General features: G+C 41.2%; 1 protein-coding gene across 7 annotated transcripts in view; it reads left to right on the top strand.

Annotated features, from left to right (window-relative positions):
- The window catches only part of LOC135451325 (cytosolic carboxypeptidase 6-like), an 876,962-nt gene that overhangs the window by 544,184 nt on the left and 305,785 nt on the right, over nucleotides 1-26,993 (top strand). For 3 of the 7 annotated variants that reach the window (XR_010441278.1, XR_010441279.1, XR_010441280.1), the window contains 3 exons: nucleotides 1,783-1,931; nucleotides 6,376-6,589; nucleotides 10,410-12,260. The exons of 3 other annotated variants lie outside the window; for them this stretch is intronic. Coding sequence is in view for 1 of the 4 variants with exons in the window: in XM_064720415.1 (XP_064576485.1) it covers nucleotides 1,783-1,931; nucleotides 10,410-10,430 (170 nt within the window). In the remaining 3 variants the exon portion in view is untranslated. Of the gene's footprint in view, nucleotides 1-1,782; nucleotides 1,932-6,375; nucleotides 6,590-10,409; nucleotides 12,261-26,993 lie in introns of those variants that run through there. One more of the 7 variants, XM_064720415.1, reaches the window with a different exon arrangement.

Below are 26,993 nucleotides of genomic sequence, written 5' to 3'. Positions count from 1 at the left end.
TTCGAAGTATAAGAAAATAGCCCTTTGTTGAAGAATGTGAAGTAACAGCTTCAGAGATGACTTCTTAAGGTCACACTGGCAATTACGTCCCTGCATCTGCTTGTTCAGCTGTGCCCATGCTGAGGGCAGGCTTTGGGTGCTTTAACCAGTCCAGGTCTTCCCCCTGTCTCAATCAGCTTTACAGTCTGAAGTTTAGGAAGTTCAGTTTGTCTTGGCTGTGCTGTTGTATATTCATGGTACTAGAGGTGTTTACTAAGATGACTATGAAATTAAAATGCAAATGGGATGTTTTGTGATTTCTCTGTTTGTGCCATGGGGCTGGCTCTTAAGACCCTCTTGTTGGTGGCACTGCAGCGTAGGATTGTCTGAGTTGCCAAGACAACTTTTAGTCATTGGTGAGCGTGGAGTGGCAGCCAGCTGAGAACATTGAGCTGGCTCTGTAGGTGTAGGATAAGCTATAGGATAAATGTCAAATGCTGACAACGGAGGAAGCACTGCTATTGCTGTATAATAATCTCTAAATGAAACTGCACAAAGTAGGAGGGATGAATGCTGTGCTTGTTCCAGGCACAGGAACTATTTAGGATGCGTGACTAAGACCTGAACTGTGGTGCCAGCGTGACTTGCAGAGTTGGATCAGCTCAGGGCTGGGTCTGTGTGCACAAACACTGAGCAGGGAGCTCAGGGGTGACCTCCTGATCGAGTTGTCACTGGCTGAAGATGTCAGGGTTGGGCTGCAGAGTGCTGCAGGGTCTCAGCACCAGCCTGGGACAATTAGCACTGACAAGTGGGTGAGTTTGTCCTTAGAGTTCTGGACGTGGGGTATTCCATGGTGTCCAGAGTGTAACCTTGCTGTGCTGTGGAGCCACCGGCCCTGCATGGAACTTGAGTGCCTGCTGGAGCTTCTTGGGATCCTAGAGCCGCACATCAAGGGACACTGATAGGCTTGGGGCCATAGCCTAGACTTCTGGTGGAACCCCTGCAAGGAATGGAGTCAGGAAATGCAGTTCACAAATCACTTAAGTTTGTTCTTCTGTCCTTTTAGGAACATTTTATGTCTTCGATCTGGAAAAGTTGATGACTAACAAAATAACTAATCCACTTTTAAGTCTCGAACATATGCTTAGTAGTATTCCGTTGTTTAATTTGTGCATTATTTTTGTTGATTCAAAATAAAAATCAGTGTTGGATGAATTGGACAAATCAAAATTCTAATTTATGTGAGGTTTTTTAACCTTTGATATTCTTTCTGTGCATGATACTTCAGCATAAGGAGCCTGTTTCCTTCATAGCATTTCTGCAGATCCTCCCTATTTTTATACACCTCTGTTATATCTAAAGATATTTTGGATTTCTATAATATTTGTAATTCTGTGTGGATAATTTATGTAATTATCACAGTATATTATGCAGGTTCCTATGCAACTATATGGCAATTCTTATTTGAAGAATTACTATTGTTGCTTTTGCTTTATAATTTCAGTGTCATTTTAACATAATTTCCTTAGTGTGAAGAAATCTTACCCATATCTGTAATTGTCCTTATGCTTTAGGACTAAAATTAAACACTAAAATTAAAATTAAACATTTTAATGTTTATAAAGCAGGAATACTTATCCTGCTTTTAGTTACTGATGTTCAGAAGTAGGATTTTGGTTTAGATTACTTCTAACATTAAATTGAACATGACTAATATGTTATTTTATGCTAATCATGGGTGATGAAGGGATTGATTTCATGTTCTCTGGGATAGCAGACAGCTCTCTTTTCTTAACTGTCTAGGACCTGCCATTGAGGTTGAAAAAGTAAAACCTGAATCAATTGAGCCCGAACCTGAGGTACAGAAGACCTTCAGTGAGGAAGCAAATACATCAACGTACTACCCTGCCCCTGTTCCAGTAATGGACAAGTATATTCTCGAGAATGGAAAGGTATTTTATATTAAATATAGCATGAGTCATTTTTAAATGTCCATCTGGTCATGTTCTTGTGGAATTTTCATTGATTGTGGGGGTGTTGCATGGTAGCAGCTTGTAGAAGCTTCCTCAGTTTTCATGAAGGTGTGCTGTTATGCTGAGGAGAATTGTGAAGTTACACAGATATGAAAAGCATAGAAAAATATCCTCTGTGGTGAGAGCATTGAATGATGTGCAACATGAGGAATATAGATATTAAATAAATATTCATGCACAGGCAAATTGACATAGTCTTCAGTTGGTGACATCCATAAATACACCAAATATTGACCAAAGTCAGTAACCCATGTTATAAAGTTACTTAACCAAATGAGTCTACTTAACCTAAATACTTCTTCCTAAAGGGTTTTTAATGTTTTTAATGTGCTGTAGTCATATTGCAGAGAAGCCCTCATGTTTGGGTTGGAGTGCAGGAGGTAGTTATGAACCCTGGAAGGAAAATGGGCTCCCTTGCTGCTGGTAGGAGCATTGCCACTGAATTGAGCTGATGTAGTGCTACTTTCCAGAGACTTTGTGAAGTTGCTGAAATACCATCTAGCTCTAGTTTGCTAGGACCTGACTGAGAGCTTTTCAGATTTCAGCCTGTTTAACACATTAACTGCTCATCTACCTAGGCCTGCTTTTACAGCTGTTTTCATAATCATTACATAAATATGATGTTTCTTCTACAAAACTCTAATTCCTTCAGAATTGCCTGTGCAGATCCTGTTTCTCGGTGTATAGAGATGCATTTGGTACCATAATCGGAAAATCTTTAGGGAGGAAACATCCATTCCAGCTTTGCTGTGCAGTGGAATTACTGAAGGAATATAGCATGAAACTGCGTTTTCAGATTGGTGTTAAAAGATTGACTGCACAATGTCTGTCCCTTTTGAGGAAGAATTCAACACAATCATTGGGGACAGAATGTACGTGAAAAATAGTAGAATCTTGACAGTTTGACAGGTATTTGGTTCAGATAGCTTTTCTTGCCTAATATATTTAAATATGTTATTTCCTTGATTATTTTGTGTAAATTTGTGCAATGAGTGCCTAGGGTGTATTACTGTGTGAATTTCCTCTACCTCCTTCTCTTCCACTTAAGGTCTATGGGATAGGGCACATCCTTTAGTATTTGTATGCAGCTTTTCCTGCACCCTTTTTTCATCTGTCAGCTTCTTGGCACTTCTTTTGCTGAAGTTTTCTGTCATTGCAGATATTAGCATCTCTTTAATTTTCTTTTTGTAATTTTGCTTCTTGGTTTGCCTATTTAATAAGTCTACAGCCAGCTCAGATGCCAAAAATGATGAACTAATAATGTATTTGGAGTGTTGGAGGGTAGTTTTCTTCAGTTTTCCTTATTTATGGGTTTATTTCAGTATTCCTTTATTGATATGCACCACTAGAGTAGCTGAAGTACTTTTTTTACAAATCTTACCCTTTGTGGCACCAGGTTTGATCTTAGTAGGATTCTTTCAGAACAGATAAATCTCTTCCCTCCAGAGGGAAAACGGAGTCACTGAAAAAGAGCCTATGGCATTCATTTAAAGAAAAGAAAGAAGAAGAAAGAAAGGGAAAAAAAGGGTTCATCTTCTGAGACACGTTTTAGATCTGTTGCAGATGTTAGCACAGCCACGCTGGTGAGCGTCGCTTTGAATTCGCTGCCGTCTCCGTTGCGTTGTGCTTGAAGGTTGATCCCACAGCTGCTGAAATTGGGAGTAAATTTCCCATTGATTTCATCAAGACAAGAGTCTGGCTCATGGGGCAGCTCTTCCACCAAGAGGGGAATGTCTGCTGAGTGTGGAGTTCACTGAGCTTTGGGGCTGATAGGAAACAGTAGGGCCTGTTGTAGAGAGGTAAACTGAGACACAGGCAGATTGAATTCCTCACCCTAACAGTGCTAGAAATAGAAAATGGAGATGTAAGATTGCTGTGGCTGTGGCTGTCTGTCACATAGTTGTAGTTGCCATAGGTGTTTCATACCAGCAATTGCTGTTTTAATAAATGAAGCATGTTAAAAGAAGAGATGATCATTCGGAAGCATAAATATTAAAAATACTTCCTGTAACTTGTTCTTTTCTTTTGAGTAACTTCAAGCTAATGAATAATGTAGTAGCTTTAGAGACTAAATAATCTTTGGCAAAGGCAAACCCTAATTTTGGCAAAGAGTTGGATTTTTGATGAAATACAGCGATCCCTACCACTAATGTGATAGAAACACCCAAAATTTGCTCTGTCACAACATTTCTAATCTTAGTTATTTTCTAGGTAACTTTCAGACATTTTCCTGAAGAACTTTTCCAAGATCTAACCAGAAATAACTGAATTAAAAAATGCACTGAAATTATTTTTGAGCACAGACTGCTCACTGCTCATTGAAGTTGCCTAACAAAATATGTAGAGAGCACCAAAAAGAGTGTGCCTTTTTAAAAATCGTTTATGAAGAGGCTCAACAACAGAGAAAAAGGAAAAAGAAAAGAGGGTGTTTGTGTTGTGGTTGTTACTAGTTTAATTTCTGTCCATGCAGACTTGTGAAAAGCCTCCCAGAATCCCTTTAGTATAGGAGATCCTGCAGGAGAGGCAGCTTGCTGCATGGTTTTATGCTTTAAGGAAGGTAGAGTTTTCTTTTTTTTAAAATAGCATAGCTTGTAGTCAAACCATCATATTACTCTATTTAAGTTTTTAAACATCTAGTTGCTTTTGAAGGATGCCGTTATAACAAGAAATTTCTTGGGGTTATAGTCCTCATTAATAATTAAAGCAGGTTTCCATTTACAGGAAAAAGGGTATTCAGTTGAATACAGGCAGTAAAATGTTGGGTATATAAAATTTTACAGTAGCTTTGTCCAATTTTCATTGCATTTAATGGGACTTCTGTGATACTGCTCAGATTTGTGTGGGTAGCAGGCACAGTTTATGTAAAGCCAGATGAAATGAGTAAAACCACAGAAAACTAACAGCAGAGCAGTTAAGGCAAACAGTCTTCTCATGCAGTTTTGCTGTGGGATTTTGTTGATAGCATTTTTTTTAATCATAAGAAGGTCAAAAGTTAGTTTTAAGTGTTAATGTTGCAGAAAGAACCCCCATTGGACCAGACCTAATCAAAGCTGGATTTTGGCTATGTAGCAATCCAATTGTTTGGTATGTTGCACTTGTCCAGATTGTCTGAAGGTGAGTGCAGTGAGCTCTGGTCAGCAGCTGGGAGCTGTAGGTCACACCTTTGTTATGATGAGAGCAGGTGTGTGTCCCAATGAGTGAAGTGCGTCAGCACGTGAACAAAGCTGCTGTGTGCACAGGTAGTTCAGGAGTGTGCACTGTACTCCAGGAGCTGGAGCATGGACAGCCAGGGTGCAAAGTGTTTGTGGTTCCATGCAGGGCCAGCGTGTGTGTCCTGGTTGCACTTGTGTCAGACTTGTGCTGGTTCCTGGTGGAGTTACCTCTGTGCTGGTGCTGGAAGGTGTCCTGAGGGTCAGGGCTGTCAGCTCAAACACGTAGTGGCAGCCTAAGGATGGTGCTTGGATTCTTGTATGGCATTTGTCCTAAGACTGGAGCACTGGCAATCTTGGGGTGGAGACATAGGGTAGCCCTGTGGGAGACAACCAGGCACAGTCAGTGCTGAGCAAGGCTAATAAGCAAAACCAGACTTGAGCATCTTTCTTATGGAGACTCTCCAGTAGCTTCACACTGTGTTTTCCAGTATCCATATTATCCTGCTTTACTACTTCAGTGAAATACCTCGACTTCCCATTGTTCAGATAATGGAAAGTTTATGATGTTGCTGCAATGGGTCATTGCCTAACCACAAAACAGTATTCATGTGGTGCATTTACATTGATCGTACATGATAGGCACACTTTGTGTTAGAACTGGAAGTTTTACAAAGCTTCCAAACTCTCCTGGCTTATATTGAAATTGGAGCTCTCAAAATCCTTTCTCCCAGTTACTTCAAACAATCAGGCTGGCTCTTACCAACAGGTACAGAATACAATTTAGGAAGTAATTCTGTCTCTACTGCCTCTGGAATATGCTTTGGGTAAAGTGTTTTAGCCAAAGGGAAGTGTTTCATCTTGCTCCTGAATTAGGCTGGTGCAACTGCTTGGTTTATATGCTCTGCATAATTATATAATACTGGATGTGTTCACTGTTTCCTTCTCCGATCTCTGTTCCTGACCACAGTCTTTCAGGAGAGAGGTTATGTGGGGGGGAAAAGTAGGGATTACTAAAAGGAACTATATTATTTATTGAGGTTGACTTGAACTCCCTGACCCACAAAGTTGGAAGAGTTTCAGAGTTAGGCAAAATGAATTTGTTCAGCCCTAATTACTGTTATTTTAGTTCCTAATATTAATGTTCCTACAGCACTTGGATACTGTTGTGTGCTACATACCATAGATAAGTTGTTATTATTACTACCTTCTAGGTCCATCTTGGCAGTGGAATTTGGGTAGATGAGGAGAAATGGCACCAGCTGCAAGTAACACAAGGAGATTCAAAGTATACAAAAAATCTAGCGGTTATGATTTGGGGAACAGATGTTCTCAAGAACAGAAGTGTCACAGGAGTTGCAACCAAAAAAAAGAAAGATGCCGTTCCCAAGCCACCTCTCTCACCTCACAAATTAAGCATTGTCAGAGGTAGGTTATTTGAAAACTTTTGCTTCCTGCTTTGGAGTTTAACCATTAATCACCGAGTTGAAAGATGCTTCTTTTCAGCTCATTTAAAATTAACTGATTAAAAACTGTAATTCAGATTGCTATTGCATTGTGAAGTGCATACGTACCCAGGAGCAGTAGAACACATTGCAATAGCTGTGCACAGTGCAGGCCTCCACAGCTGAAGAGTTGTACATTGACTTCAGTAAGGTTTGAAAATCATCACTTTAGACCACTTGCAGGGCAGGACTCTGAGCCTGGAGAACAACATGTTGTTCTAGAATTCATTTGTAACATGCTGATTTTTTTAAAGTGCATATATTCCTTTAAACAAGACTGAGAGTAGCTTTACAACATTCTTTTATCCAGAACATAACCAGCTCTGGCATGAGGCACAGAAACCATTATAGCTGTGACTATAAAAATACGCATACCTTCAAAGGCAAGAAAGAACAGTTCTACCCTTTTAAGTGAAGAAAATGGAAATAGTAAAAATTAATTGTTGCACTTGAATTGGAATTTGGACAGGAAGTGTAAATCGCTGACCTCATCTGGTAGGGAAAATTGCAATGACACTTTCAGTAACTGCAAGCCTGAGTCCATGTGTGTAGTACTTTGAGAGAGAGGAGGCTTTCTCCTTTATTTAAACTGAATGGTGAATTTCAGTCCCTTTGTATCATCATGCCTGTGTTGCATCATTTCTGTCTCTCTTGGTATTTCAGGCTTCTTTTTAAGTCAGAACTGAGTTGTTTCCTCATGGAATGCATACTGAAATTGGATTTTTAGGTTTTGTGTTCACACTAAATTGCAGTAGGGCTGAAAGAAACCTCCCCATTTGGTAGAGCTTCATTATTCTGCTTTTCCTGTTCTTAGTTGCTATGTGCTCTTAACTGTGAACTCATTAAGAGGTGGTGTAATTGGCCATGAAAGTACCATGTTTTGGAGTAAGAAATACAGTTCCTCTCTGAGTGTGTGCGTGTGTCTGCGTCTGTGTTGTGTGGGGAGAAATTGGAAACTTATCTCCGTACTGTCATCTTTCTTAGTTTATAGGAAATGAGTAAAGGGTGTAGGTTTTTGTGTTTTTTTCACTAAGCTGCTTCAAGATTATATGTGGAAGTGGAAGCTGTTCCATGCTGATTTTCTAGCTCTGTCTGGGGTCTTAGGTACAATCCTTACAGATGTAGCTGGGCAGTGACGTACTGGCCACATAAGGAATCCACTCTGTGGCAGTGGCTCTCCCAAAGGGGAAGCAGAATTGGTTGCCCTGGTGTGCGTTTACAAGCACGCAGCACAAGGGGGTTATTTTCCACTGGCCCATTGCAATGTGGTTTCCAGTTTCCCTGCTGGAGGCTTTTGCTCCTCAGTGCTGCTGGCAAGGTTGTTTCTGTGAGAATTTCCTCTTCTACTTTTGTCAGGGTTACTCCAATGGCTCAAGCCATTTAAATGACAGCTTTCTTCTAACTCCCCTTGTTTTGGCTACAGTGAGTTTGGGAGTCTGCTCCAAAAGGTACATGATGAGAGGCAGATGGGGCCCTTCCCTTTCTTCTCTTCCATACCTTTACACTCACCAGCAATTCAGCTCTTCCCTATTTCCTCGTTTTTCTGTGTTTTCTGTCATACTTCTGCTTCAAGCCTCAACCCTCATTTGAATTCTACTGTTACATGCCCTGGTTTTCCATGTTCCTCTTTTTAGTGTTTCTTTCACGTTGTCTCTGGTTCCCCTTTTGTTAGACTCCAGCCTGTACAATCTCCTCTTGATCCAGTTAATCTGCATGGCCAGTGTTGGAGGTGTCAGGCTGCCTGTATCAGCGGGACTGGGTAGTTCATAACCATGATTTTCCATGTTGTCGTGTCCTTTGCGTCAGTGTTAGCAGGTCTTGCCCCACCATGGAGAAGAAAGCAAAACAAAACAAATAAATGACCAGCAAGGGGAGAAATAGTTGAGATTTGAGGGAGTGTTCCATAGCCAGTGATTTTTATCACGCATCACAAAAAGCAGTGAAGCTCTTGGTTAGCCTTTGAGGTCTACTTGAATATTTGGTATTCAGCAGTACAAAGGGGGGTCTCTGTGATCCTGTAAAGCCAAAAAACAAGGGAGCAGAACCTCCAAATTTTTCTTTAAAGCCCTAAGCCATTGTCCTTATGCAAGCACTAAACTACTATTTCTGCACCCCCTCACAAAAATGGAAGAGATGGAGAGAAAAAACTCTGATCAAGGATCTGTCTGATTCACACCAACTTTTAAAATTACAGCTTTTGAATGAGTTGTGTTAAGTGATTCTTTGCTTGACTTTGTGGCTAAATGAATAACACAGCCTATCTTTCACTGGGAGTTCACCTTACTGGGTGTATCTGCCTGGGAGTGTTCTGACACCCTTGTAGAGCCAGCTTACGTCCTGCAAACACACTGCCTTTCTTCAGGCTCCCAGTGATGTGATGTGCCTCTTCTTAGGTGTTGTATTTCCAATCACAGTTTATGGAGGATCAGCATTTCAGCTATCAGGCTGCATGCTGGTTAATTTCATTTATTTTATATTCAGTACATCTTACAACATAAAATTCACATTGCTTTAGATGTTCTCATCATTCTGTGGACACAGACTAACTTATTTAAAATAGATTTTTGAATGACAACATTAGCTCTTAATGTGTCTGATATCTCTATAGCTTCTTAAAAATCCCCACTGTGTAGTATGTAATAAAGAAATGATAAAAAGTATGATGGATGTGCACTGTTATAAACCTTGTTAATGCAAAATAACCTTTTATAAAACTTCTCAGAGGTTTCCAAATGAACTACAAAACATGCATAGTACTTAATTTTCATAACTTTTTAATATGGTGCATTAGAAATGTTGTAAAGCACATTAATTAAGCAATAATCTCTATGGCTTTCTGTATATGAAGCAATAAACAGCTAATGGAATAGATCACTAGGCAAAGCAGAACAGAATTTGTTTAACCAGTCTGGGAAGCCTACACAACAAAATACTTGGTCTGTTTATGAAAACCAAATACCCCAAACCTGCCTGTCACTAAGGAGTTATGTGTGTTGCTCCACTTCAGATTTCAGTAACTTCTGCAAGATTCTGGCACCAAACTTCCAAATCTGGGAAGAAAAATTGTCTCAACTTCCACTGCCCACATTGCTTTTGCAGTTACTGCTATCACTTGCTTTTTGTATTCCAGATAATGTGTATTTCAGAATGTGTATTGATCAAACATGCAAGGAGATGGCGCTTGTCCTGAATAATCCGCCAGTAAAAGTGAAATAAGCCCAGGGACAGGGCAGCTGATAAAGACATGAACATTGATATAGAAGATATACAAAAAGTGAAATAAATAAGATGTTCTCCTGCTGTTTACTGCTTCTCTTCCTGAGCATTGTCATTTCCATACCCTGCTGAAGGGGTGAAGGTGGGAATGACTCACTGTGGATACAGCTCTGGTGGGACACTTCACCTGGGAAGAGACTAAATCTGTTGTGGAGATTCAGACAGATGCAGGGGTCAGGCAGGCAAGGCTGGCACTGTAAAAGGTTGGGTTTAGCCTTGTTTCTGTATGGAAAGCCTATTAATGTAGTCACAGCATAACTGGAAATTGGTCATGCCACTGATTCAAGCCTGGTGACAAATCTTGACTGAAACAAGATAGACAGTGAATCAAGGAAAGCTTCTCTTGTCTTGCAACAAATATACACAGTGCTTACTCACTGGTGTCTCTTGAGTAGTCAGCCCAACTCAGGGCTATTGTGTTTTCTAAAAATATCCTAATGACTCTTTCCTTTTTTTTTTCTCCCCAGAATGTTTGTATGATAGAATAGCACAAGAAACTGTGGATGAAACTGAAATTGCACAGAGACTCTCCAAAGTCAACAAGTACATCTGTGAAAAAATCATGGATATCAATAAATCATGTAAAAATGAAGAAAGGAGGGAAATTGCAAAGTACAATTTGCAATAAATTTTGGATTTTTAATAAAGTCTTAGTGTTTTACTTAAGTGTTGGTTTTTGATTTGTGTGGCATTTTTGCTGATGGGAGAAGCTGAATTGAAGCGTTGCTCTCTTCCTATAACTGATTCGTTTTTTGAGCAGTTCTGTCATGGTGTAAACTGCTTTTAACTAATGTAAGATATATTGTAAGTTCACTCCCAATGAAAACTGAAGTTTCCAAGGTTTCTCCAGCGAGTTGCAGTTTGTTACCTGCGGTTGTACATTGGTTCTGGCTCTGTGGACACCGACCCGTTTGCCCTGCGTTGAGTTTTGCTGGAGTTAGTGGATCTCAGCTGCAGTAAAACATCTGCTTAGAAGGAAGAACTGTACAAAATTCACTTTGCTATTGGAAAGGATTTTACTGTATTTTACAAAGTGTTTTTTTCTGAAATGAAATTTCAATCGTTTGTTTTTATAAATCTTTGTTTTGATCTCTAACAATATATTTGATCAAAAATACACAAAGAACGTTTCTTTTTCAATTATCTTGTAGGCAGATCACTATTACCATCACAGTTAAAAAAATAAAAACTAAACGATGAACAACAAAGAACCCAAAGCTGTAAGCTGTAAAATCATGATAATTCATTTTAACAAATAAATCTAAAACCACTTCTTTTACAGGGACCAAGACACTTCAAATTTCTGGTTGTGGTATAAAGTTTCTCAGTGTGTCCATACTATTGTTCTTGAAATATTACCTTTTTAGTGTATTTGTACTTTCAAACAATTTAAAATTTGCCACACTATGGCAAGAGTATGTACAGTAGAAAATTTAGTACAATTTTGTTTGCGTCCATAATTTAAAAATGGACACTTTTAGCACAAATTTTAATTACAAATAAAAATAATTTTCTACATTGAAGTTAGACTTGCGATGCAAAGTTTTTAGAAATAATTTGTCATAAAAAATGTCATTTGTCATTGAACTATATGTTATTGCGTGTAAGTGAAGCAAAATATTCTCTTTTCATGAAGGATTTAGAGATAATTTGAGATCTGGATTGATGAATTTTGAGGGTTTGTGATCTCACTTAGCCTTCCATTTATTCTGTGCTCACAGCTGTGATTGTCTCCCTTGCAGCCTACCTGTTCCCAAGTGTCAGCATTTGTTTCTTTACCACTGCAATTCTGTTTCCTGTAGTCTTGAAAAACTTCCCATTTCTTATCACCTTCCTGTAGCACTGGTTCACCCTGAGGTGAAGCCTTTTTCAGTGTCCTATAATGTAGATAATGTGGAAAGGAACAGGCTGCTCGGGTGGACTCACTATGCCTGGAAGTATTTAAATGATAAAAGATAAAGATGTGGCACTTGGGGACATGGGTTAGTGGTGGGATAGGCAGTGCTGGGTGAATGCCTGGACTTGGTGATCTTAAAGGTATTTTCCAACCTAAATGATACCATAATTCTTTAATGTGGAGGGATAGAAGGTAAGAGAATAGTGCAGAAGGCAATCTCACACCTGAGGACTTGCAGCTGTGCTCATCACCAAAGATTAAGAACAGCCCTGAACTTAATAGGCCACAGCTGTGTCCAATGAGGAGATGAGTGCTACAAAAGAGGGGGTTAGCTGGGGGAGAGGACAGCTGGAATTTGTTGGTTGTGCTGTGAAGAAGAGTCAGTGCTGTGAGGAGCTGTCCATGAGAAATCACTGAAAAGGTATGGGAGCTTTGAAATAAGATGGCAACATTTTAAAGGGCTGGGTGAGTGTAAGAAGAAGAGGAGGGGAGGAGGAGGAGTGCTAGACCTGCCCTCCCTCTCTTGGAAGAGATGAGACAAACAGCAAGTTGTTTCTCCCTGTACTTCACCTGTATGTAATTAGTGTCTTAACTCATAGCTAAGTGTTTGCTTTATGCTTTCTAAAGTCACTTTTATGGTTAACTTGCACCAGCCTCGTGCTGTGCTGCCAAACAGGAACATCAAATTTTCACCACTGGTGCACCTGCATTCCTGTCCCTTCCCTTAACCCCACAGTGTGACTGAACTGGTGTGTCAGATCCCATTGGTTTCCAGGGTTCATTTCTCAACAGCTGCTTCCCATGGGATGGAGCCAGAGCTTTTGTGGCGAGGGGTGGAAAGAGCAGGAGTGTGTTTTTCCTGTGTCTTATGTGTGCCCTGAAGTTTCTTTGGATGGCCTCCCTTGTCTCCTGCTAATATCAAAAGTGTTCTTAGGTAGTGTTTAATGAAGTACATAAATGTTTATGTTTCCTAATTTGGGATGCTAAATAGCAGATTAGTGTTTAAAATGTCACTGCATGTATCCTTTTATTAATTAAAGAGAACAAATAGAGATAACACTGAAAAAACATTTAAACAGCAAGTTTCCCCTTTTCAAGCAGACTTGTGAATGTACAGGGTTGGTTTTTTTTTTACGTGATACTAAGGCAACCCACTATTTTGGGGAAAGTGCCCATAATTTCCTTAGTATTTTATGGCTTTAGTACTGATGTGTTTCCATTGTAACACATTCTTTAATGAGAAGATCAAGCTGAACTTCTTAGAAGATAAGCCTATTTTATGAAACCTGGAAAAAGCAGCTTAGAATTTAATTAGAGTTAGGACTCCAGCCTGGCCCCAAAAATCAGAGGTGTTAATTCCTTCTGCAAAACCAGCATCACCTTTCTAGGGCTTCTCCTTGACGTACTTGTCCCATCAGATGTTAATGCTGCATTTTGCTGAAGAATTAAAATGTTCTCTTTGGGCACAGTATCTTGGAAGGCATAATTAAATTTTTCCTGGAGATTTCATCAGCCCAGGCTAGTTTTCATTTGAGTTCAACAGGGATGTTTGAGTGGCACAAAAAAGTTCAGTTCCGTTTGAAACGTAATGTCAATGGGGGCTAAGAAATGTGTCCATTGGACTGGGCAAGTGATGTTTAATGTGCCGCTTGAAACTTTGTTGAGTCATGTTAAAGAAGTAGGATATATTAAAGGTAGAACATTGTGTTTCAACTTGAACTAAATCTTTGGATACTGAAAATAAGTTTTTTGCTAATAATAACCCATTTCTGCACACTGTGGTTGTATGGCAGCGTGCTGGGTGCTCTGCAGGGAGTAATGGGTGTGTGAATAACATTTCATACTTTTATTTGGTCATTACTCTTGTCTTTTCCCTCCCCGTGAGCCAGTATCAAGGTTGTACAATTGTTTCCTAGTGTGTCTGTTTGAAGTAGGGAAATAAGCTGCGGTTCCATGTTCCAGCAATACCCAAGAAAAATAGGAACTTTAATGAGGGGTGCTTTTCTGCATTGCAAAACTGATGTATAAATTAACTGTGAGTTTCATTTCATTTTCCTGCACTGCGTTTATGACCAGGGCTGTTCTTGTTGGTACATTAATTTTTCCATAATTGTGCCTGCCCGTACATAGTTTGCTTTGTTCATATTGCGTCTGCTGTGAATCTACCATAGGAAACTATAGAAAATAGTCCCTACTAACTTTTTCCTGCTTTAGGGTAACTTCTTACCTGTACATCATGAGAAACAGGAGAGAGTTTTGACAGAAAGTGAAGTAGGTTTTATTACACCCTGTAATACCCCTCATTTGTCATTCTAAGGTTTGTGCTATGCCATTACCTCATACTGTAAACCTGGATTTGTAAGGATCAAAAAGACATGGATTTAAGAGGAAGTGACAGTTTACTCTTTTTTTAATCAAAGCAGGAAGGAGGTATTGCTGTTATATGAATAATCTGATCTTCTGTTGCCACACATTGCTGCAGTAATTTGTGATATTCATGATCTGATCCATATTAAAGTGCCTCTGGCACACTTGCAAGGAAGCAAGATTAGAGTTAACAAAAAGGGCTTTATTTTCTATTAGTGATTTTATAAGGGATATGAGCTGTTGTGTTAAAGGAAAGAATCATACCAGGGACTTTAATAGCTGAAATCTAGCCACTCAATTAAAAAAAAAAAGAAAACTAGTATTTATTAGAGAGGGGAAAAATTTGTTCACTTCTGCTGTTCCAGAACAGGTTTGGATTTACTAGTGCTTTATAGAGATGGGAGAGTTTTTAAAGAAAATAGTAAAATACTTATGTCGAAGTTGAACTCTAAGTAGTAATTCAAGGTTGCATTGGTTAGCTGTTGTTGGCTGTCAAAAGCAGGTGCATTCTCCCTGTGGGAGGTCACTTCTTTGCACCTTACCTTTGATGTTGTATCTGAGAGATTACTGTGATGGCTGCTTTGTTGTCTTAAGCAGAGATTATTGTCCTCTTGGAAGTTTTAAGTAGCAATAAATTGAACTTTTTGGGATTTACTGAAATTGCAAAGATAATTCTACTTCACACTTCCAGAATCTATAGACTTTTAGAAATTAAAGCTAAGTGCAGGTCATTGTTAAAATGATACAATCTTGATGCAGAAGCTCAGAGAATTGTGTGAATTGGGAACATTGTGTATTAGCTGTGGCTTCACTGTGTATTAGCTCTTGAGAACACCAAATCTGACTGGCTTCAGAAAGGGAAAGCAAGGTTGTGTCACATGGAGCTGCACTGAGGATTATTTCAATATTCCATCTTTCTGACATGAGAATTCTCTTCTGAAAGAGACAAAGACACAACTTGTGCCTCCTCAGAATGAGGTGGTAGCTTTCTCCATACTCTTGAAAATATTTGTCATTCTGTGTGTGCCTTTAGTCTCGGATTGATGAAGTCATAACATCAATTGCTCAGACTTTATTGGTGTCATTTTTTTCATCATAACAGTGTGGAACTCTGAAGTGATTCATACAATACCAAGGCAATAAAAGTGTTATGAAGTGCAATCATTGCATGTTTCATGCTCAATAGCTAATTTTTAATTTCACCATCTTGGATATTTTTTCATCCCCTCAGGGTTCCTAAATAGGGAAAGAGAATCATTTGGACTTGGACAACAGGAGCAGTGATTCAGGAAGGAATTAATTTATGTGGTTGTTCATCTGTTTTACTTTTGCAATTATTTTTCCTGTTTATATTTGAACAATAACTTTCATTCCGTGTGTCAGATACCCTCTTGTCATGCAGTGAAATCATGGTTCTGTGGTTGTGAGATCATTTGTTTACCATAAAGAGGAAAATACCTCACTTACAGCATCAGATGAAGTTGCATTATGGCTGGATCAGAGCAAAGGTGAAAGGCAATCTGGGAGGGGAGGAAGAAGCTGAGCCTAAAGGATTTTTTTCTGTGCTGCCTTCTGGCTAGAAAACTTCTTCCTACGAAGGAAATTGTTTCATCCACATTTAGCAGGATATCAACTTTATGTTCCTTGTTTATTGATAGTAAAGCCTTAATGGAACTGAAGTCTTTATGAATATATATGTTTATTGCATCAGGCTACCTACTGTCATGCTGAATTTTGGTCTTTAGTGATTTGAAATTAAAGAGTCACAGAAAATTTCCTGAACAACCCAAGAGAGGCATAGGTTGGGGGTGATTTAGCCTTTATTGTAATATAAAAATTGCTAAAAGTTCTATGAAATAGAAGATAAGAAATGACGTGTGTTGGTGTTTTTGTATCCTTTATAGTTGGCCTGAGCTTTCATGCTTTTGGAGTGAGGGGTGCAGGTTTCATGGGATAGCCTGATCATTAGAAGAATTGGCTGTGAACACCCTTTGGTGTTCACCCTGCTGCATGTGAATGATGCCCTGGGACAGCAGCAGAGGGAATGTGCCTTGGTAGTGCCATATCACACTGGTACCAGCCCCTTCCACAGGAGACTCAGATGAAAAAGCTTTTATGGGAGCTTCATATCCTTTATACTCAAATACATCTTTAATGTCAGCCCAAATGTTTATTTAAATCTTACTGAATTGTAGTTTAGTTTAAAAAAAAATGTGCTTTCATGTGTTTCTCATTTTTCTTGTAATTAACTGAGTATCATTCTGGGAGATGTCTTTCTCCATGTTTCAGTTGGGGTATTAAGCCACTCATACTTGAAAATAGTCCATTTGGACATTCTGTATTTGTGAGCCAGATGAACTATGACTTTACCTTTACTTATGGAGTCCTTTGCAGGATTTATGGAAGTACCTTTAGAGAATAATTCTCAAAGTGTGTAGGATGGAAGGTGGATGGGTCAAAGCATTGCCTTCAAGTTAATGTTCTGTGTTTTCATTTCTTTAAGAGTCTAAGGTTATGAAAAACTAAAACTCTGTAAAGTAGAATTTTGCTTTCTTTTCCTGCACTGTATATTAAAATTCTTTGACACTCATTGGTTTTCTTTGCGTTTGCAAGGACACTTTCATCTTCCAGGATCAAGTTCTTTTTGCTGTAGATCCTTACAGGAATAAGCAATCCAGGCTGTGCCTTTGAGGTTAAACAAGGCTGAAGGTGCAGTTGTAGGATGATATCTCCTTTGGAGGACAATGCAAGGAGCCACCCTCCTTTCTAGGACTGGGAAGGACATCCTTGAGGGCTGGCTTCTCTTTAGATATTGTCCCCTAATGCAGCTCATCCAGGAAATGTTGTTTATTGCCACATTGATGGGTATGGGCAACTTCCACTCTGTGGCTTTCCTGAACTTACAGAGTAACTGAGATTCACTCACCCAGCCTGATGTGGAGGAGCATCCCAGTCTGGTGGTGCAGGAAGGCAAAGAAGAGGTGGTAGAAGGGTCACATAGTCCTTTCCCCCTTTCCCAGACAGTTAGTATGTGCCATTGAGTTGAAGCCAGTAGCCAAACACCAAAATCCCAAGCAGTTTAACTGGAATTTAAAGTTTCAATCCATGAAAAGTTTTATTAATTAAAAAAATCCAATCACTCTTAAAGCTCCCAGAATTTAACCTTTAGGAAGTGGCAAAATCAGCATTTTCTTCTGCAGCCAGGGACCTCTATCTATTGCACATACACAGCTGTGTGTGTACAGGTGTGATGTGCCATTATTCTGTGTAAATCTGCCTGTGCCATGTAAACCCACAACTGGATAATGTTCCTGATGGTCCCCAGCCCTGCCTGTTTTCCTGGTGTTCCTTTCTCAGTGCTGTTCCTTCTGCAAATGGGAGTGTGTGCTCTGTGCTTGCCTCAGAGGGACAAGGCAGGAACGTTTCATGATTCCTGCCTTGCAAATTGTCAGCAGGGCTCTGAAGTGAAATACCTGCTTGTTATTCCTGGGGGTGACTGACACAGAACTAGAGCATTTCCTTGGGAGGTCTGGTAGTGCTGCTGTCACTGCAAGGCAGACTTTGCCAGTCAGGGACTTCACACAGCAGCATTTTCTTGTTGTTTTTCTTTTTTTTCCCCCTGCCCTGTCAATGCCTAGATTGTAGCAAAGAAAATTTCATTCTCACATGGAATTCCTTAAGTGATAACATGGAATAAGTAAATCTTTCAGCAGTATCTCTTAAAAACATTCATTTCTCAGAGGTTCCCCTGCTTTTGCAGAGGGTGAGTGGCCTGGAAGTTTCACACCTAATGGCAGTGCCCAGGTGAGTGCTGGAAAACACTGGACACCTTGACAGATATATTCTGATCTATGGCTTTAATCTGCCCTCTGCTAGTTCCTTTTCCCAGCTGCTGTGTGAGAACAGCCACCTGGTGAACTGGGGAAGAAAGAGCCATTTCCAATGCTGTGATCTGAGTGTGGTTCTTGATAAGGGTGTTTTTAGCTGTGCCTGGAGGTGTGCAGGCTGTGGTGGCTGCTGGGCCGTTCCATGAGCTGGTGTGGCTCCCTGCAGAACACATCACAAAACTTCACTCAGCTGCTCCCTTGAAAAGAAACCTTGGCTGGACCACAGCAGTGCTGTTCAGAAAATCAAGCATTCTTGAGAATCCATCAATGTGTGAAATCCATCTTTTCCGTGAGTGATTTATTCCAGTGCTTAGTGCTGCCCTTGCTGCTCAACTTGTGCCTTATTTCTCTGTGAGTCTTTCTGGCTTAACTTCTTATTCCTAGCTCTTAATTTGCCTGTCTTAATATCTTCCCCCAGTATTTCTGCAGATCACAAACACCTCAATAGACTGACTGAGTGCCTTCACTCTCCTTCCACCACAGATTTTCTAGGTCATGACTGACTCATTTTTTGAAATGCTTTTCCTTTATGACTACCCAAACTCATTTGAGTTTTATGGAAATTCTTTCTATAGGAGTGTTTGGTTTAGTTAATGTAATACAATCTGGTAGTTTAGGACACGTCACTTTGTATTAAAATGTGATATACAATACTAATTTCATTTTGTGGGCCAACCTTAATTTAATTTTGAAGAAAAAAACTCTGATATAATTTGATACTTAACCAATTGATGTCCCAGTCTATTTTTACTCTATTACTAAGTGTAGCTCTGTCCTGGAAATGTTGTTCTTCAAATAAGTGTTTATCTCTGCTCCACTTTCCTCTTTGCTTCTGTACCACTCACATGCCAGTGAGGAGACAGAGCACGTTCCTCCTGCTTTCCAGCTGCTCATTCCTGCACTCACAACTGGGCCAGGGTGATGGGGCCCAGCTGGGCTGTGAAGGGCAGCAGGTGAACAGAGTTTCACAGAAAATAGGACACAAGAAGTAAAACTTAGAAGAAAGGGAAGCCAGAGCCATTTTACTCCTGGAATGTGTCTTCAGGATATGTGCAGGATTTCCTTGGATGAAGATGCCTTTGAATTGCCAAAGGATGGGGAAGAGTTATCACCATTATGTTGTGACGTGTTCTCAGAATTGGGTAGAGTATCCTTAGGGAGAAACTTCAACTTTTGTGGAATTACTCCACTCTGGAGCCTCCAGCCAAGTCCCAAGAAGGAATCTGACCTGACAGCAGAGCTTGCTGTGTCTGCTATGATAAATTAAAGGCTGCTTTGGACTTACACACATTTTGTTTGACCATTCCTGCTAAATACTCAATATCCTCTCTTAACCGATGAGATGAGGAACTGCCGAGTTCCTCCACTGAGATGGTTTAATGAAAATTGTTCTTTGCCAGAATTTTGAAGGTCAAAACCAGCTTAAATATGTAAACAGATATTCTATCAAGGTAAAGTAAAAAAACTTACAATTAATCTCTTCTAAGAAGTCACTTCCTTCCTTTGAGAATTTTGAATTATGCTAGACAAGGTTCTTCTAAATTTCCTTCTTCATCTCTCTGAAGATTCCCTGTTAATTAACTTAGTCATTTATAAATGTTATGAAATCATGTTATTGACTTATTTCTATTTGTAAAGGCACCAGGAAATTTGTGTACTGCATCCTTTGAAAAGTAATTAATGTTTCACTCCTAAATGCCTATTGATATTTTTTGTGCTTCCTATTGATTTGAAATTAATATCTCTGCCAATTGAAAGCTCACATGCTGGTTTGTCCAGCTTCCAGAGAATGGACAGGACATCATTGCTGAGCTGATCTGGTTAAAATTATCACCTTCATCTGATGACCTCAGGAAAAAAGGTTCTGGCAAATTCTGCCTGGTCTGGGTTCCCTCCCTTTCTGGGGATGGTGGAAGGTGACCCTTTCCCACGTGGATTGGGAGGGGTTGGGAAGGTTTGAACTAACTAGTGCCTTAATGATGGGAGGAGTTAGGTCAGAGCAGTTTAAGTGCATGTTGTAATACCAAGGGCAGAAACCAGCTGATGCCCTTACCCCAGTGCTGCAGGATTATTAAACACTCTGGGCAAGGCCTTGGTGATGTTTTGCAGGGTTATGGGTGGTGCAGAAGTTGCTCTCAAGGTCTCCTTGCTTGCCCGACTAATCCGATTTCCTATTTGGGAGCTCAGGTAGAACCTGTACCTGAGAGGTTTCACCTTTGTGGTGCAAGACCTTGCTGGATTTTCACCCTCTGTGTGTGAGAGATTTGCTTCTCATCAATGACCTGTGGTGAGATGCAGAGTCCCACAGGCTGCAGAGTTTGCTGAATGCATTTGGGGGGGGTGGTGCTTTGTGTGCACTGGCTCAATGCATGGCATTCTCCTCCTTGAGCAAGGACTACACAGGCAGTTCCACAGAAGTTTGGGATCTTTTATTTTATTGCTGGGTAACAAACTCTTTTCTGGTCTGGGAAGCCAACTTTAGTGGAGCTTTTTTAGCAGAGGGATGGTTTGTTGGCCAGTATTGCCTCTGCTCTGCATGTGAAAAATCTCCCCTTTGTACTGTCAGGTACCCCAAATGTAATTATTGTAAGAATCAGACATGGTATGATTAGAGGGATTCATATTTGTTATTCAAGGGTTTTCTCTGTATTAAACACTTCAGCAAAATTTCAGTAGCCAGTGACCTCTTTTGAGAAGTGACTCATGGCAAAATTTCAGTGACCTCTTTTGAGAAGTGACTCATTGCATTTTAAAGCCTTTATACCCAAGTCTTCCCTTCTTATCGGGAACATGGGAGACAAATAGATCGTTCCTGTCTGCGATTTCCACTCTCAGGGGAAGTCCCTTTTCATTGCCTGTGGGGATGCTCGGCTGCATCACTGCTTTTAATTGCCTGCAGGCTCCTGCAGGACTGCCTGTGTCCCCTCTGGCATGGCCTACATCCTTGCAGAGCCACGGATCCCTTGGCACTGGTTAGTGGAGCCTTAGCACAGGACAGAGAGTCCTGCTGCTGCTAATCCCTCGCTGACTCCCAGGGCTGGAAGCTATGTGACAATCTCTTCTTTGCCTAAATTCATCTGGCATTGTCTTGCCTGTAGAAGGATACCAATTAATTTTCTGTATTAAAGATGATGGTAGAAAATGGGGCTGGGTGGTGTCTCTGGAGCATTATGGATACTGGGTGTATCCCCAGTGAAACCCAGGGAAGGGTGTATTTAAAAGAGCACAGCACCTTATCAAGCCAGGAATTCATGCATTGTGATATATATGTGTTTTTTCTTGAAAGAGGGAATAAATAGTGAAATAATCCTTCCAGCTATAGCCTGAATTGCCTTGCTGCAGGTCACATCAAACTGTATGAATGTGTCAGATAGTTCAGTTTAATTGGAAGGCTTGGGCTAGTGGAGGAGTAAGATGATATTTTGGGTGAGTTAAAGTAAACATTACAGTCTGCTATGGAAAGGAAGAATTTAGAAGATGTAAGGGCCTTCTTGCTCATTTTGGAAAGTTCTCCAAGAATATCTGTTCCACTCTTCTGTAGCCCTGGAAGTGTCTGGACCTGCTGCTGGACCTGTAACACAGGACTGAAGTTACTGGTCCCGTGCTGTTGAAGTCCCACTGTTCCACAGGTCAATCTGATCCAATTTTACTATGCTAATTGCAGATAAACTGAGAACATTGTTCCCCAGAACTTGATTATTATGTTTCCCCCTACCCAGCTTCCAGTTTGAATTTATTCATGATCAGCAGTCTATTTATTTGTTCTTGAGTTGCTGCCAAGTTTGAGCAGCTTTTTTCCCCCTGTCTCTGAAGAGTTTATGAGAGATCATATCCACTTTACCTTTGCTAGGCTGACCTGTCTTTTAAATTTTTCATGGGAGATACACTCACCAATTCATCTGCTGTTATCCTGCTCAGTGTCTCCTGCACTTGCCTGATCTTTCCCCATCAGTGATGCTTTTGTGCTGGGTTTTATCTTGGGTGGTAACAGTACATTTTACAGAGACATTATCTTTCCAGAAATGCCTTTCTCTAGAAATATCTTCATGGCTTTGTCATGCTGAGGGCTCATAATTCAGCTGCAATCAATGCCTCTGCTGAGGTTGTTATCCTTCCTTTGAGTTAATGTATAGCAGACTTCCTATCACTGTAGGAACTTGCTGTCAAACTTAATCTCACCTCCATTATTCCACTTCTGAAAGTCATCTGGAAGGATCTCTACTTCCCATCTGATATTTCTCTGTTGCCACATCATGCTGATATTACCTCCCAGTATGGTGCCATTAGTTTGTCTCTCTAGAGTCTGTCCTTAACCAGTGCATAAATGAAAACTGCCTTTGCTTTTATGTAGGATTTTACCTGTTCTAAAACTGTTTGTAAACATTTCTAATGAAGCCTCAAATTGTCCCAGCGGAGAAAGTAGTTTTCTTGTCAGTAAATGTCTGGTAGTTCTCAAAAACAGGGAGCTGGTGACTTGTTCAGCATCACACCTTGAGTCAGAAATGAGCACTGATGACACAATCCCACGTCCTCTGTTCTAAAAGTCATAAAATCTTTAGCAGAAAACTATCGAAAGGCTTTTATAAAATGGGGAATGCCAGTGCAAACTTGAGGCTGGGATCTGGAAAGTCATCTGGAAGATAAATTTAATGGGAGCTGCATTTTCAAGGTTCTTGGGTAGCTTCAGATAGTTACACTTGGCAATTTTAGCCATTTTTTGATATTTTGATGGCTCTGATTTCTGGAATACTGTACCTGCACTTCCCCATGGTACTATTGCTATATCAGGCTGAGCTTCACCATTGTTTTTCTTTAAGTATTTATGAATTATGAATAGCTCAGGTGAGCTGATGGTTTGTAGTGCCACACTCATCTGTCTTTGCTTGCCTTGAGGACCTGTGGCAAGATTCATTTTGAACTTTGCAACTCTTGAGCTGCATGCGTAATATCCCAAAAAAACCACCCCGAATGTTCACGTTGCTCCCTGATGCCCTCAATTCTAGTAGCTGTTGTTGTGTTTATTGTGCAGATTAATCTTTAAGCACGGCGTGATTGTGAGCTTAAGCAATAACGTGGAGTGAAATCTCCTCAGCAGCCGAGTTAGGAGGGGAGTGAATTCCTGAGAAAGCGAACGCTAAGCTCCGCATCCGGCTCTGTAACCTGGCACCTCCCTTGGAGCTGGGATTAGTCTAATTCCCTCTGCTGCCTCAGCACTGCCTGGCCTTGCTTCACTTCCCCAGAATTCCAAACACCACACACCTGCCCACAGAAGTTGGCACTTTGGGATTTGCACAGTTTTACCTGCCCATCCTTTGCAGCCGCCCTCCTGTCTCTGAGCCGGGGAGAAAACTCCAGCTGAAAGCGTCTTAACTTAAACAAAAAAAAAAAAAAAATCAACCAAAAAAAACCCCAACCAACCCAAATAAAACAAAATCCAAACCCCAAAAAAACCCCACCAAACCAAAGAAAAACTCCCTCAAAACAAACAAAAACCACCCAGAAACCCAGCAAAACCCCCCCACCAAATAACCTGGGCAAATTACCTTTCTGTTTTGGGTAAGACTATACCAGATGTGTATGAAGGTTGAGAAGAGCATCTAGCCCCAGGTAGGATAATCTTTTGATGACAAACGTTCAAATTTGTCATTAAATTCCTGCAGTTGAGCAAACCATAGCTTTGTGTTTGTGTCTGAGAGCAATTGGTCTACAGTGGCTACAAACCTCAACCCTCTCTCTGTGAGCCAAAAGAAGCCAAACTACTTCTGGGTTTTGCTGTGGAAGTGCACAGAAGGGGGGGTCACTTTGGTTCCCACATGGCCAGAACAGGAGTCTGAGTGCTGCTATGGCTGAGCTGGATGCCAAGGTTTAGAGTGAATTGTTTTGCTGGTTTTCAGCTGTCAAAAAGTTGGGTTTTTTTCTCTCATTTCCCATTGTTTCACTTGCAACCAGAAAAACCCCAAATTAACTATGTTTGTGGGAATACACAGAACCACGTTGTTGTGCCTGCTCACAGGTCCAAGGGCAGCAACAATCTAGACAAGAGGGTGCATCTTTTGTTTTTAAACTCTGTGGATCGCATTCCAAAGGCGCAATGGAATCCTGAGGATCTTGTTGCCTGCACTGCTCTGTGCCTGCTCTCTGTGGCCCTGGCCAGCCCTGGGCGTGGGACGTGCTGCAGAGAGGCTCTGAATTCCTATTAGAGGCAATGGAACCTTTCCAATGGGTGACAAACCAAGCCCACAGGGAAGGAATCTGCCCTCTGCACAGTAGCAGCCCCATTGCTCAAGTTCAGGGCGGGTACAGCCAGTGCGAGGTGGCCTTGAGAGGAAGTTTCTCTGGTGAGATGTCCTAGTATGGGCTGTTTGCATAGCTGGGCATTGTAAAGAGGATTTCTTAGGAGCAGCGTTTAATCTTTGCCGGAGTGGAGTTGTGCAAACACCGTTCTGGCATCAGTCATGCTGGTGGCACGTGTACACAGAGCAGCAGTCGCTCCTTAAATATGGGAATCACAAATACGTGTTGACAGAAAAATATATTTAAGCAGTTTCCAGTGCGTGCTGTAATAAGGAAACCAGCCATTGTGTTCCACAGAGCTGCATGCTTTAAATGCCTAACAGTAGAGAACAACCCAAAGTGAATCACAGTAATAGAAAAGGAAGTGTTTACATCTCTCAAAACCTTCTGTACAATAATCATTCCTTCTTTATAAATTCGATTTCAGCAAATTTGAATCCAAATGAGATGAAGTTTCAAACACAGGCTTTCATTGCAAGGTACAGCTCGGTGTGTAATCTTTTGCAGGTGGCTGTTACTCATTTATTGTTTGTATTTCCATATTGCTTAGCAACCCCTGTCCTGGACCAGGACCTCGCTGCTAACACTGGTGGAATGGATGGCTGCTGCCTGGGAGAATGCACTGTTTTGTAGGGAAGCCAAAAGTAAACTAATGGTTTCTCATTCTGTCCTCTCCGAATGAGAACTGATGAGGGCCAGCTGATATTTAGCCATGGGATTAGAACTCTTGAATTACTGAGTCAACACAAATATTTGGGGGCCCTGTCAAGCACGCAGGCTCAAGTGGGTGTAGTTTTCCCAGGTTTTGTGTCCTGATGGCCGAAGCAGGGAGCTCAGGCTCTGAGTGTGGGGCAGGCTGGGTTGCTGCTCCCTGCATCACCATTTACTGATGGAGCTGCTCAGGTGAGCAAATAACCACTCATGCTTCGTGCATCCCTGCAATTAAAGAGGAGCAGCCTACCCTGCATTGCTGAGCACTTATTAATCCCTGCTCTGCCAGTGGCACAGCACCTGGATCCCTCAGACAGCCCCTGCACACCACACTCTGTGCTCTGACTCTGGAAGTTATGTAAGTCAACATTTGCGGAGCTGTGCCCGAGTCCTCGTCTCACCTCTGGAGCAGAGATGTCCTGATGTTTCAAGGGTTTGTAGAAAGCAGTAATATCTCTGTTTGAGAGCTGGAAAGTTGGAGAAAGTAGACTAACTTTTAGTCTCAAAGTCCTTTCATCAGCAAATTCCACGCAGCTCCGGCACAGCTGTGCCTGAGCACTTTGGAGCTGGGATTTGCTGCTGCAGAGCTGAGCAGCCACTGATCACTGGCAGCTTGTGTTTGATAATCATGGCCAAGCTCTTAAATAGTGAACTTCATGCCTGTGCTTCAAACCCTCCTCTCACCCTGCAGCAGCCTTGCCTGCCTTGGACAGTGGACAGGATGCTGTGCAGTCCCCCTTTAGACAGGAAACCTGATTGTCTGGCTCTGGAAGGGGGTTTGGGTGCTAAACTGGTAAAAACTAAAACTTGAATGGTGTTTAAATACTCCCAGATCCTTTGGAGCTGTTTCTGGTGCTGTTTGGCTCAGAAGGGGTGAGAATAATATTCTGCTCAGTGACAGTGCCCAGATGCCCCCCAGGCCATGGCCAAGGTCCTGCACAGCTGTCTCAGGGTGTTGGTGGTTTGCGCATGGTGATGTTTTTTAATAGCAGATCCTTGTGCCCAGAGGTCACACAGGGGAGCCATGGGAAAGGCCTTTGCTTTGAGAGGTTAAAAACAACTTATGTTAATTCTGGACTCCAGCCAAAGCTGCCCAGCTGTTTAGCTGAGGCTGGGAGCTGACAGACCAAAATAAGGGCACGCACAATTAAAATGTCACTCTCTGGAGAGACAGAGAGAGTCAAGGGGGTAGCCATCACTGAAACCAAAGTGATGCAGGCCTGACTGCAGGGAATGGTTTGGGAGGAGTGTGAACACGTGGACATGTGCTCAGTTTCCCCCAGGTGCCCTGGGAGATGAGACAAACCTTCCTGTGAATGGGATGGGATGCTTGTGGTAGCAAAGGACACCCTAAGCTTTGGTTGCTGGAGTTGTGTGGCTGCAGTGTCACTAACTGAACTTTACATTGGTGACTAAGGGTGACAAATACCTCATGTAGAACTCACCTTTGTTGCAGGGAAGAAGTGGCAAGCAAAAGCATTTTTAAAACATTCCCTTTATGTTGGTTCCCAGAGCCATGAGCTTCTATATTCCATCTCTCGTTATATGGTACTGATTGACTCGTCTGTGACTGACATTTTGTACACAGCACTTCTGAATTTCTGAATAATATCCCGTTCCCAGGGCAATTATTGCTCTGTAAATGCCAAATATTTGGACTCTGAATGCAATGGCCCATGCTTCCAGTTTGAGTTTTCTCCAACATTATCCTCCTTTCTGCCCACCAAACTCACATTGCTGCATGGGAGCACGTTGTGTTGTGTACTTCCCCTTGCAGTGCTTTAATAAGTTGAGCAAACTTGCTGAGCAAACTCTCTAGCCAAATACAAGGAAATTCTTCTTTAAACTTTCCCAGCAGAAAGATGGAAACTGGTGAAATATCCCTTTGGATCAGC

This window comes from Zonotrichia leucophrys, chromosome 8 (assembly GCF_028769735.1).
Source record: "Zonotrichia leucophrys gambelii isolate GWCS_2022_RI chromosome 8, RI_Zleu_2.0, whole genome shotgun sequence".
Lineage (NCBI taxonomy): Eukaryota > Metazoa > Chordata > Aves > Passeriformes > Passerellidae > Zonotrichia > Zonotrichia leucophrys.
This window is presented reverse-complemented; position numbering and strand designations above follow the sequence as displayed.